General features: G+C 41.1%; 1 protein-coding gene across 3 annotated transcripts in view; it reads left to right on the forward strand.

Annotated features, from left to right (window-relative positions):
* Nucleotides 1–8,706: 8,706 nt before the first annotated feature.
* The window catches only part of LOC120397146 (sodium channel protein type 5 subunit alpha-like), a 119,674-nt gene continuing 114,408 nt past the window's right edge, over nt 8,707–13,972 (forward strand). For all 3 annotated transcript variants that reach the window (XM_039522691.1, XM_039522693.1, XM_039522692.1), the window contains exons 1-2: nt 8,707–8,790; nt 9,774–9,902. In XM_039522691.1, the coding sequence (XP_039378625.1) occupies nt 8,720–8,790; nt 9,774–9,902 (200 nt within the window). In that variant the 5' untranslated portion in view covers nt 8,707–8,719. The remainder of the gene's footprint in view (nt 8,791–9,773; nt 9,903–13,972) is intronic.

The following is a 13,972-nucleotide window of genomic DNA, read 5'->3' on the forward strand; positions in this document are numbered from 1 at the left end:
TTGGAGTAGGATATATCATAGTGAGAGCTGACAGTTGCACAAAAAATTAGGGATTTTTGTGCTACAACTCCTGTTTTCATGGGGCCAGATTCTGGCAGTCTTACACCTGAGTAGTTCCATAGGGTTGTGAATAGCCCACTGAAATCAGCAGGACTCCGGGAAGAATAAGGTATTACTGAGCATGAGTAAGGGTGGCAGAATTTGGCCCATAATTAATAGCCTTTAATTACTTTGGCAAAGTGAGTGTTGGGGTTTGTTTCCTATAATAGTTATTTCCTTGGCGGAAGAGGCAGGAGGAGGAAATAAGAATGATCTTACAGTAATGTACTGGCATGATAGCAAATAGTATCAGTAAGCCTGAGCTCCAAATAAGAATACAGCAAAATCACACTCTTACACAGGATTAGCTACAGTTATGGGCATAAATTTTAAAAGCCTAGATGTTTAGTTTCTGGAAAAAAACATTGTTTAGTTGGCATATTTCTAATGTTATGAGTCTCTTTTGTCTTGCAGACTTTTATGGTACTAAATAAAAGGAAAACAATCTTCCGATTTACTGCCACACGTGCCTTATGTATACTTAGTCCCTTCCATCCTATCAGAAGAGCTGCAATTAAAGTTTTTGTCCATCCATATCCTTCACGTTGTTTTCCCTCATTCTAACACTGCTTTGAAATACTAGACAAGTTTCCCTCGTTCTGACTGTCTGTTTATAGGGGGTTAGATACAAGATAATGTGCATATAATATTGTGTAATTCTTAGTAGTACATACTGGATCTAACTTTACAAAAATAATAATATTCACATGTATCTACTGCACAAAATTGGAAGTGTGCAGAAGTGATTAGATTTGACGAATCACATTTCTGATGATTCGTAGATTGAGAGTTCAGATATTATTGTCAGAGACTTAGGGTTAAAATACATATACAGATCACCCTATGCTGTTTTAGAGCCTTCTGCACAACTTGCACCTATATTGTGGTGGACACAGAAATTTCAAGTTCGAAGACAACTGATCAGCACTGATTGAGAACTTCTAGAAAGTGAATTGCAGTAGTGCTTTGGTGAGTACATCTGGTATTGTTCTAAGGAAAGATGATTGAAGTTAGAGATGGAATATATTTGAAGGCCTCCATTTTTTGTGCCTGAAAACCTGTGGGAACACCTAGAAGTCTGAGTCTGTCTAACCTAAAGGCGTGGCTAAAAAAATAGCACCTGCTATTATTTGCACCCACAATTTGCAGGTGCAGAAATAGAGACCACCAAGTTGTCTACTCCATTATCATCCTAGTTATCTGATATCTTTTATGATCATTAAGTTGAAAGAATATATCCTAAGGTAGAAAAGATTTCCAGTTGGCCTTTAAATGAGTATTCGGTTTGAATGCTGTTAGTAGTTACTTTGAGACTGTATGTGGTATATACTATTTTCTGTTCTGGTTCACACAGAATTGATCTTAAATTGGATGTATTGTTTATTAAAAATGCAGCCGTTATTAGGTGGAGAGTGATGTTTAATAAAAGGCTGGTTTTCATGTGGTTTAGGTGGATACATTGCGAACTACTGGGGTTCTGTTCATGGTCCCTCCCCTTTCTTCTTCTGCTGCTGCTGTTGTGTTCTGTGCCAGGGCAAATTCATGTTTCCATGGTTTCAACTATCATGTGTTTGCGAAGGACTCCCAGTTTGACTAATGAACTCTGATCCTATCTCCTTCTGTTCAGTCTAATATTTTTTCTCCACCTGACTGTCCTACCACTGCTCCATCGTGAAAAAGGGAAAACCTGAATGTCACCATGCCTCAATGGGTCAGAACTGAGAATACCAAATTCAGGACAAACTGCTGAGAAATAGGGCAGACACACCCCATAACTGGTGGTTATTCTTCCATAAGATATACCAAACCAGCAACAAAAGTAAACTTCTGTCTCACCACACTGGCTAACAAGAAGTCAGAAATGCAACCTTCTTAGGTATTCCAGTCTTTGCTTCAACACCCAGACACTAGACTTAATGATGAGTGTTTTTTTAAAACCAATTTCATCAACTAAAGGGTTCTTCTGATCCCAAAGGACCAGCCACATACCCAGGTCAATATATAACTCAGATCTTACCCAAGAATCATGCTGTTGCCAATCCTTTAGTATCTAATATCTAAAGGTTTATTTATAAGAGAAAAGAAAGAAGTCAGAGTTTAAATTGATTAAAGGAATCAAATGCATACAATAATTGCAAGTTTTTAGATCACACTTGAAGCAGTGATGAAATAAACTTACTGGCTTGTTAAGTCTCTGGTTGTTTCTAAATGATTGGAAGATCGTCAGTCCTTTGGTTAGAATGCTCCCATTAGTGTAAGTCCATAGTCCAGAGATCAGAGCAGGAAAGAGACAAAATGGAGATGTTTCCAAGGCCTTTTATAGCTTCTTACATGTGGAGGGAAACTCATTGTTCCAAGCAAGGCCCTCAGCACAGTTTGTGGAAAAGTATAGGCATAAGATGGAGTTTAGTGTCATATGAGGTGGTCACATGCCATTGCATGATTCGATGAGTCATGGCAGCCATTACCCATAGTCTGGCTGAAGTGTCCACAGGAAAGTTCATGGCTTTTTCCATGGCCAATTGTGTTTGTTGATAGGCCGTCAGCTCTAATACTCCATTCATAATGTGCTGGCTAAAATGGATGTAAACTGCTTTATGGGTGTTACCACAGGAGCAAACACATTTGAAATGCAGGTACATAGTCAATATTCGTAACTTCAGCTACAAAAATGATACATGCATACAAATAGGATAATCATATTTAGCAAACCATAACTTTTCTATTGACACTGTACATGACATAATTTGTACAAGCCTTGTTTCATTTGTATAACAGTGGTAGCAACAATGATCTATGTGCTCATATTTTAATCATATAACATCACACTGAATTTCTTATCTTTCTTCCAAAACTGACTCCAAGCCATCACTTCTCCATCTCTTTTTAACACTCCAGTGTTCTTCCCACTCCACAGGCTTGTAACCTCACTTTTTAATATGTCACTGCTCTCTTGGCTTCTTTTCACAGATCCAAACTCACACCAGATCCTGTTGCTTCTCCCTCTCTAACAAGAAGGATGCTATGATTTGATGGACTGAACATGAGGTTGTGGGTCAGGAGACCTCAAATCTGTTTCTAATTCTGTCATTGTCTCTGTCTTGTGACAACCAACAAGTTACTGCATCACCCAGTACTTCACTGGGTGTTTACCCATTTTTTAAACATGTTTTGAGACTGTGTAAGTGTAAAGTATTATTGCCTCTAAACTCCTCTCCTACCAGAAAAATCTTTTGTCTTCGCCTTGGTAATCTTCAGGGATCCTAGTTTTCTGTGATAAAAACCCCAAAATTATCTGATTAAAAAAACCCCATATAAATCCACGTTTTTCTGCGACTAAAATGAAATGCTGAACTTTAGTTTCCCTAGCCACTATATATATATAGTAGAACCCTATTTATCTGAGATTCCATTATCTATCTCTCTGTAGTAACTGAACCACCAGTGGCCCGGGGCTGACAGCCCAGTCCCAATTAGATTGGATAAATGGAGTTCCACTGTAAATTTAAGGCACAAGCAAACATAAACCACAAGAAGGAGAGGTTGTGCGCATTGAATAAGTGACACTGGTACTGTTTTCCTCTGGGAAGCATGCATTCGGTGTGCCCCTAGGTTATCAGTCAAACAGTCCCTTACCATGCCTCACTTTCCTTCCCTTTTGAGGCTTCTCCATTTCCATTCCGTCATCCTGCTCCCTTGAAGTGAGCTCCCCAAACATAACCGTTGAGCCACCTGATCATTCTTGAGGGGAGACTGAAACCTTCCAGGTACCTCCGATTTCCAATAAGGGCCTGCAGCCTTCAAAGGCAAAACTGACTAATTCAGGGGCCAAACATTTTTTGTTTAAAGAAGAAAATGCCTGCAATCAAAGCCCGCACATCTGTTGACCCCTATAACTCCAAAGACCCAGACCCCCAGTTCTAGCCCTTCCAGAAGAGTTTAAGTTGATCTGTGTTCAGACAGGTGTGAGCCTGCCTTTCCCTCCCACTTCTCCTCTCCCCTGAGTAGCAACTGTTGGACTCTAAAGCTTTTGTTCTAACAGAAGCAAGGAGTCAGGGAAAAGATCTTGCTCAGATCATCACTCTTGTAGTCAAAAGTCCAAAGAAAAGTATCTAATTTTAGTAATTCTTGGGTGTTCTCAGAGGAGGAAAGATCGCTTGTCTGCATCTGATCAGGAAGAAATCCAAGACAGACATTTTCCTCCTCAGGAGTTTGAGTCTAGGCTGTGAAAGGACCTATTTATGCTTGGGATTCAATTGTCCCTGGCAGAAGCACAGATCAGGGTAATAGGGACACTCACTTCACCAATCAAAGAAGGAGATTTGCATTCTTCTGTATACCTCCCTTGAAGATGTTATCAGAGAGGAATGGGAGTGCCTGAGTGAGGCATACGCCTAACAGGCAGCTTCCAAAGTTTGCATAAGGATATGCTGGTTCCTTTGGAAGGGATATTTCTGCCCAAGAACCAAAGGCTAGGAGAACAGAATTGTCTCTCAGACAAAATGATGAGACCTTAGCTTCAGCTCTTCAGTGGTGGTGTTATAGCATAGGCAATTGAACACTGAGATGTAGTTCCCTGTAAGAATAAAAAAAGGAAACTGGTTTGCTAGAAGATATTGTGATGGCTTCATTCACTTAGAGGCTTCCTTGGGTTCTCTTAGATTTGCTGCTCTGTCTATGGCCTTGAGTGCTGTAAGCTGTAGACACCTTTTGGTTCTGCCTCTGGAAGATGGGCATGCAGACCAAACAATGTAATGAGTGTCTAAGTACACTGGAGGTAAATTCTTTGAGGAGCCTCTAGATGAAGCAGTTGTGGTGGCTGCCAAAAACGAAGCCCCTGCCTTCTTCAGAATTTCAGCGAAGAGGTTGTCACTGTTCCTTTTGTTACAGACCTCATTTCACGGTCAAATATTCTGGACAGTACCAACAAAGAGATACCTACTGTAGAAATTAGTTGGAACTAACTTGCCAGAGAAGTTAGTTGCCCTTCACTTCTGAATGAAAAATGACAAAGAAGGCATAGAGTTTCTATACATTTCGGTTCTATTCAGACATCTCTTCTGATACCCATACTGTGCCACTCAAATTCATTGGGGTGTTTAGGAATAGAATAGAAAGAGAGTAGGATATTTCTTGGGATCTAGGGAATGGAATGTTAACTTTTGGAATAAAAAAAGAGTCAGCATATAGGACCAGCTTTTTCTGGTCCAGTATGTTCACTGTCTAGAAAGCACTCCTACTTCAGAGGTACTTATGGTGTAGATGATCATGACCAGGAAAGACACTTTTATAGACAAAATATATAGGGATGCTGTTGTAAGTGGTTTGAGCTGGGTCTTGTTTAGATCTTGTGAGATGAGGTTTAGATTCCAAGAAGAACATCTGCAGAATGATATAGGATTTGCAAGTGAGGCAGCAGATAGATCAAGGTTATATTGGAGAGGCTTATAAGGTAAAGAAACTAGCTCTCCCCAGAGCGATTACTGCTTATTTCAGAAGGGGAAACAGCTGTGCCCTGGTCAGAAACGATTCATGCACCTTATGAAGAGATCTGTAGAGGATTGTCTTCACCTTTTTGAGATGGAGGTTAGATATCCACTTGTTGATGAACACATTATTTGGTAGGAGAGTGCTACAGCAAGGAGTGCTTCAGTAACCTCTCCTCATGTGTCTCAGTCACAGGTTGTAGCTATATGTACATACCATATTTGATGTTCCTCCTTTCTGGGATGCTGTACTACTTTTAACATCATACTTGAAGACTTGCCCTCAAAGAAAATTTCTCACCTGAGTCTTTCCTTTCTTTAGTTTTTCATAGAATCATAGAACTGGAAGGGACCTCGAGAGGTCATCTAGTCCAGTCCCCTGCACTCATGGCAGGACTAAGTATTATCTAGACCAGGGGTCCCCAATGCGTGCCCGCGGGTGCCATGGCGCCCGCGGGGGCATCTAAATGTGCCCATATCTTGGCCGGCGGTGGAGCATCTGCCGAAATGCCGCCGAATTTCTGCAGCGTTTCGGCTGCGACGCCTCTCGATGACGTCACTTGCCGCCGACAAGTGATGTCATCGAGAGGTGTCGCCACCGAAACACCGCAGAAATTCGGTGGCAATACAGCGGATGCTCCACTGCCACCACGGTCCTTCTTCTGGCGCCCGCCAGACGAAAAGGTTGGGGACCACTGATCTAGACCATCCCTGACATTTGTTTGTCCAACCTGCTCTTAAAAATATCCAGTCATAGAGATTCCACAATCTCCCTAGGCAATTTATTCCAGTGCTTAACCCCTCTGACAGAAAGTTTTTCCTAATGTCCAACCTAAACCACCCCTGCTGCAATTTAAGACCATTGCTTCTTGTCCTATCCTCAGTGGTTAAGAAGAACATTTTATTTCCCTCTTCCTTGTAACAACCTTTTATTTACATGAAAACTGTTATTATGTCCCCTCTCAGTCTTCTCGTCTCCAGACTAAACAAACCCATTTTTTTCAATCTTCCCTCATAGGTCACCTTTTCTAGACCTTTAATCCTTTTTGTTGCTCTTCTCTGGACTTTCTCCAATTTGTTCACATCTTTCCTGAAATGCAGTGCCCAGAACTGGACACAATACTTGAGTTGAGGCCTAATCAGTGTTTGCAATACTCCTGCTAACACATTCCAGAATGATGTTTGGTTTTTTGCAACAGTGTTACACTGTTGACTCATATTTAGCTTGTGATCCACTATGACCGCCAGATCTCTTTCCACAGTATTCCTTCCTAGGCAGTCATTTCCAATTTTGTACATGTGCAACTGATTGTTCCTTCCTAAGTGGAGTACTTTGCATTTGTCCTTATTGAATTTCATCCTATTTACTTCAGACCATTTCTCCAGTTTGTCCAAATCATTTTGAATTTTAATCCTATCCTCCAAAGCACTTGCAACCCTCCCAGCTTGCTATTGTCCACAAACTTTATAAGTGTACTCTCTATGCCATTATCTAAATAATTGATGAAGATATTGAAGAGAACCGGACCCAGAACCGATCCCCGTGGGACCCCACTCATTACGCCCTTCCAGAATGACTGTGAACCACTGATAACTACTCTGGGAATGATATTCCAGCCAGTTATGCACCCACCTTATAGTAGCTCCATCTAGGTTGTATTTCCCTAATTTGTTTTTGAGAAGGTAATGCAAGACAGTATCAAAAGCCTTACTAAAGTCAAGATATATCATATCTACCGCTTCCCCCCTATCCACAAGGCTTGTTACCCGTCCAAGAAAGCTATCAGGTTGGTTTGACACTATTTGTTCTTGACAAATCCATGCTGACTGTTACTTATCACTTCATTATCTTCTAGTGTTTGCAAATTGATTTCTTAATTATTCGCTCCATTATCTTTCCAGGTACAGAAGTTAAGCTGAATGGTCTGTAATTCCCTGGGTTGTCCTTATTTCCTTTTTTATAGATAGGCACTATGTTTGCCCTTTTCCAGTCTTCTGGAATGTCTCCCGTCTTCCCTGACTTTTCAAAGATAATTGCTAATGGCTCAGATATCTCCTCAGTCAGCTCCTTGAGTATTCTAGGATGCATTTCATCAGGCCTTGGTGATTGGAAGACATCTAACTTGTCTAAGTAATTTTTTACTTGTTCTTTCTCTATATTAGATCTGATCCTACCTCATTTTCACTGGCATTCTCTGTGTTAGACATCCAAACGCCACCAACTTTCTCAGAGAAGACCAAAACAAAGAAGTCAGCAAACAAGCTCTGCCATTTCTACATTTTCTGTTATTGTCTCCCCCCCCTCATTGAGTAACAGGCCTACTCTGTCCTTGGTCTTCCTCTTGCTTCTAATGTATTAGTAGAATGTTTTCTTGTTATCCTTTATGTCCCTAGCTAGTTTGATCTCATTTTGTGCCTTGGGCTTTCTAATTTTGTCCCTATATACTTGTGTTATTTGTTTATATTCATCCTTTGTAATTTGACCAAGTTTCCACTTTTTGTAGGACTCTTTTTTTGAGTTTTAGATCATTGAAGATCTCCTGGCTAAGCCAAGGTGGTCTCTTGCCATACTTCCTATCTTTCGTACCCAGTGGGATAGTTTGCTCTTGTGCCCTTAATAATGTCTCTCTGAAAAACTGCCAACTGTCTTCAATTGAGACAAGGTGGATGAGGTAATATATTTTATTGGACCAACGTCTGTTGGGGAGAGAGACAACTTTCGAGCTACACAGATCTCTTATTCAGGTCTGGGAAAGGAACTTTCAGAATCAAAGCAACATGCTCATGTTCGTGTGGGTCAACCCGTTGGACATGAACAACATCCAGTAGGACTCGAGGAAGATTTTTTTCTTTTTTGATTGAAAGGCTTTGTTACAAATGTGGATAATTTGTTATAGTTTTTTCTCATTAAATTATCTCCATCTCAGCAAAGACCTGACATGCCTCCAAGTGCTATGGAAAGAGGGAAAACTCAATGTGAAGACTGATGGACATGAAGTTATCAGGAATGGAAAACTTTATACCTGAAAATTTCTTAAATACAGTGATAACTGAGTTTGTTAATGAACTTCTATTATTTTAAAATATAATATTCTTTCCTTAACTTATTATTTACATGGTTTACTGCGTTTATTATGTTTACAGTTCTACTCAATTGTGCAATGATGATTCCAAATGACGTTCCAGAGAGAGATGAATACATTGAGTAAGTACTTGTTTACTCTTTCTCCTGCTCCAAAGTATGGAGAATAAAGAACTGAACTAATAGATTAAATGAGGGTAGGATGTGGTGTGTGGAGTCTTCCTTCCTGGCCTCTGGGGATTTGGGAGTCACTACAGCTTGGGAGCTCCTTGAGAGCATAGCTTCTCTGCCACCTAACTTCGCTGGCTGATGCAAGATGTCCACTTCTTCCTCACCCCGTTTGGAGAAGCAGTTCCACATGGGAGTTCTAGCCCTCAGTATACCTTATACTTTGGGGAGCTCAGAGCTGCAGTTATAATCAGCCCTTGTATGGGGGCTATAAAGAGGGGAAAGTTCCTTGCACCATCCCTGCTGCTTTGTGCATCTGTGCTGAGTACAGCCTCAATTTAGCCCATAATATTATAAAGCAAAGATTATTATAGTGTCTTGTTACATTTTGTAACTGTGCACTACATCCATAGTTAGTTTTTGGGGGTGAAATCCTGACCCCACTGAAGTCAATGGAAGTTTTGCCATTGACTGCAGTGGGCCTGGATTTCATCTCTAGCATTTTGGGGTTACCATATTTATATGACTTAGTTTGGTGCTGGTGGGAGGTTGGGTCCTTTGGTTTATTTTTGTTTTTTTTTTGAGTATATTTAAAAGAGGAACAGTCCTTTTAGACTGTTTAAGATAAAGAAATCTGTATTGTTAATTTTTATTTTTGTAAATAGGCTTGAAATACAGTGCAGAAATATGCACAAATTTGTGCATACTGTTTCCACAACTGCATGCAAATCAGGCTACGAATTCAGGAAGGGAATGCCATATTCAAACTTGAACACATTACAGTGCTGGCAGTAGCCTGCATATGTATTGTCCCATTTCTCATAAATTCCCTACATCCACAAAGGGAATAGCTCACAACATAAGAAAACACGGTGTCCCTGAAACCCTTCTGATTTAAATACTAAAATATATGCTTTCTTGAACACTTTGCTTCCCAGGTTCACTTTTGCTGGTATTTACACTTGTGAAATATTGATAAAAGTATTAGCAAGTGGATTTGTTTGGAATCAATTCACCTTCCTTCGCGATCCATGGAACATTGTGGATTTAATTGTTATTGTTATAACGTAAGTAACACTCTTTTCCCCAAGGGGCTAACATTCAGTTAAACTATATTTTGCTTGTGTTGAAGTTCTCTGGAGTATTGGATATCCCACATGCTTTTGACTTTGATTGTGGCTGAACTGCTATCTTGTATCTCATGTCTGTTGTGGAGCTCACTTTCTATTCTCTGTACGTTCTTATGCTGCACTCATTACCTATTTATTATTATTATTATTATTTATTATTTGTACTACTGTATTGTGTATGAGTCCAGACATGGACCAGGACCCCATTGTATTAGGTGCTTTACAAACACAGAACAAAAGACAGTCTCTGCCTCAAAGAGCTTGCAATCCAAAAATAAGGCAAATTAAAATAGATGGATACAGACAGATGAAGGAGTACAAGGAAACAATGAGACAATATTGTCTAAATAGAAAAGACACTGAGTGGGGGAAGAGGTAAAAATTCAAGCAGAGTGAACATGATGATGGATGGCAAACATCATGTTCACTCTGCATGGGTTTATTTAGGAGAGGATCAGCTAAATTTAAAAAAAGGTAAGTGGGGCAGAAAAGGAAGAGCAGGTGTGGACTGAAGCTGAGGTGAAGAGACTGATGGAAGCAGGTGGATTGAGCTGGAACAAATAGCCAATCCATACAAGACAGAGAAAGTTAGAATATTCTGCAGTTTTGATTGGAATATCCAGGGATCCCTGCTTTCGCTGCACCTGTTCCTACTGGTTAGAGTCTCTGACAGGCTATTCTTGCAATTGTCCCCAATTGCCACAGGATGTACTTAGGGGTGGCACTGCCTGGTGGGTCCTAGTGACCTCAAAGTGTGTTTGGAGTCTCTTCTGCACAATTATGTGTCCAGAGGGATGCTGGGGTGGCGGGTCAAGGTGGTCCTGACTGGACTTCATTTTACTCCCTCCCCCACAGTGCAATAATTCCTGCATTAGTTATGTATATTCCTATCAGCTGCAATGTGACCAACATCTGTCACATGTTATTTGTTCTCTCACCAGGGGGAGAAGTGCGTGCAGTGGAATGTCCTGTTTTGGCAGGGATTTTTTTCTAAATATATCTTTTGCTATGTATTATGTTAGAGAAGACAAGGTTAAAGAAATGTTCCTTGGCATGGACCGTAAGATGGTAAGGTTTGTGATGGTCCTTGGTTCCTGGGGAATTCATGTGACTGTCTTGAACCAAACACTGAGAAAGTTCTGTCTCGCACAGATGAGCATTTACCTTATGGTAGAGGGTTCCATTGTGCCTGAGGAGCGAAGTTGTTGACCATGGTTTTCATTCTAGAATGTACGTGGCCTTTTAGATATCCTTGTAGATAAGGATTGAGATCTTAAACGTGAATCATCATTCTATGGGAACAGGTGAAGGGAGCAGAGGAGAGGGCGTGGTGCACTTACAATAGCATATCCGGAATTAGGGCTTGCAGCTCCACTTGCCTAATGAGCAACAGGGGACTCGTAGCTGAATCGTAGCTGACATGCAGCAGAATCACCTGATTTGGCCAGTTTTAGGAACGGGGGACCCAGCTTGAAGGGGTCCCTGTAGGTCCCAAAAGCCTCCCTAGCAGCCTTTGGGATGCTAGCCAAACACCTTGAGTTTGCGGATATTTTCGACAAGAAGAAGGCTGATGTTCTGCCCCTTCAGCAGCACTATGATTGTTCTATAGGCCTGGAGCTGAGGTTCCCTTTGAACTGGACTGGAACTATAGGCACTCAGAGACTATCGCTGAGAGAACTCAGAAAAGGGGTTCATCTGCCCTTCCGCATCACTGGCTGGAGCCCCGAACTTTTTTATGGCCAAGAAAGATGGCTCTCTGTTCTCGTGTGAACTACCAGGCATTGAATAAAATAACCATCCAGAATCAGTACCCGTGCTGTATATCAATGAACTCTTTGAGAGACTTCACTCCACTACGGTGTTTACCAGATTAGATCTCTATGGAGCCAATAACCTGGCTTGGATGTGGGAAGGGGATGAGTGGAAGGCTTCCTTCCATACCAAATATCTGATGAAGTCCTTTGAACTATGTAATGCCCCAGTGACCTTCCAACATTTTATCAACAATATCTTTAGGGATATGCTGGATCGGTTTGTTGTGATATACCTTGATGATATCCTCAGACTCTTCGTAATCAACATGTGCACTGCATCCTAGAGAAGCCAATTTGATCAGAATACAACGAAGTTCCTAGGTTATATTATTTCTCCTGGGCTCTAACTGTGGATCCCTGCAAGGTTGCCACCATCTCTAACTGGACAGCCCTGACAGACACACAAAGGGTGCAGTGGCTCCTGAGCTTTTCCAGCTTTTACTGGTGGATTATTTGAGACTTTTTCCATCTGGTAGCTCTGCTGATTGCACTCCCCTAGAAGGAAACTGTTTGTCAGGTTCCCCAGAGGCCCAACTTGCCTTTAACCACTCGAAGAGGGCTTTTACCTCAATGCCCTGATCTCACCCTGTCATGTACAGTAAAAGTTGATGCATCCATCTTCTCCACTGTGTAGGAAAGTTTCCCTGTATAAATGTTCAGTTATGTCCATGTTGATGTCTATACTTAATATAATGTATTTTTAACGTATAAGGAACTGTGTTAATTAAGGTAATGTGGCTAAAGAACCCTGTGATTCAAAATGAAGACTGGACAGTTAACAACTCCAACTCCATATTTGTCACATTTCTTCTTGTCACTTGTGGCAGGAAGGAGCAACGGCCACCAGGGGTCCAGTTCAGACCAGTTCAAACCTGGAATGTTCGCGCCATAGAATATATAAAAGGACTGCACGCCCTAACTGATTAGTTGTTCATCTGAGAGGCAGCCGGTATCAGATTTGTTTGTGCGGCTTTCAAGGATCACCTCTATGGATCAAGAGCTACCCCATCGATCAGTCATAGGTCTAGGATTCGATGAACCTGAGCTGCAAGGACAGATATCATCATTAGCTACCTAATCCAGACCAAGGGCATCTGTCATGACACAGTATAGTTTTGGGGTGGTTTTTTTCAGGGTTTATTCTGTTGGAAGTTATTGCCAAAGGAGTTGTGAGGGACCAGGCTTCACGCCTACCTTTCTGGAGCAACCACAATTGCAATTTATCACTTTTATCTAGATTGCAATTCCCCTTTCCCCTTCCTTAATAAATCTTCTTTGTGTTTTCAAAGAATCTCTCTCTCTGTCTCTTCTTTATACACAAAATGGGGAATAACTGTCTAGGGAGCAGGACTGCAGAAAAAGATCTAGAGGTAATAGTGGATCACAAATTGAATATGAGTCAATAGTGTGATCCAGTTGCAAAAAAGGCTGATATCATTCTGAGGTATGTTAACAGGAGTGTTGTATGTAAAGCACGGGAAGTTTATCTGCTCTACTCAGCACTGATGAGGGCTTAGCTGCACTTCTGAGTAGATTTCTGGGCACCACACTTTAATAAAGATGTGGATTAACTGGGGAGAGGAGAGCACCAAAAATGATGAAAGGTTTAGAAAACCTGACCTATGAGAAAAGGTTAAAAAACTGGCTATGTTAGTCTTGAGAAAAGAAGACTGAGAAGGGACCTCATAACAGTCTTCAAATATGTTAAGGGCTGTTATAAAGAGGACTTTGATCAATTGTTCTCCATATCCACTGAAGGCAGGACAAGTAGTAGTGGGCTTAATCTGCATCAAGGGAGATTTAGGTTAGATATTAGGAAAACGTTTCTAACTATAAAGATAGTTAAGCACTGGAATAAGCTTCCAGGGGAGGTTGTTGAATCTCCATAATTGGAGGTTTTTGACAACAGGTTAGACAAACACCTGTCAGGGATGGTCTAGGTATACTTGGTCCTGCCTCACTGCAGGGTTCTGGAGTAGATGACCTCCTGAAGTCCCTTTTAGCCCTACATTTCTATGATTCTTCATGTAGTAGAAATGGGTCAGGGGGGCTAGTGTAAGGCCTAAGGCATGAACTAAAGTCAGGCCCTGCTGATTTAAAGCAAAGTTAGCAAGAGTAAAGCTATAAGCAAAAGTCAGGCCCTGTTACAAAACATGTCTATTTGCAAATTCACAGAACCTGGTGGAAACAGAG

The sequence above is a fragment of the Mauremys reevesii genome, linkage group 2, assembly GCF_016161935.1.
Source record: "Mauremys reevesii isolate NIE-2019 linkage group 2, ASM1616193v1, whole genome shotgun sequence".
In the NCBI taxonomy this organism is placed as follows: domain Eukaryota; kingdom Metazoa; phylum Chordata; order Testudines; family Geoemydidae; genus Mauremys; species Mauremys reevesii.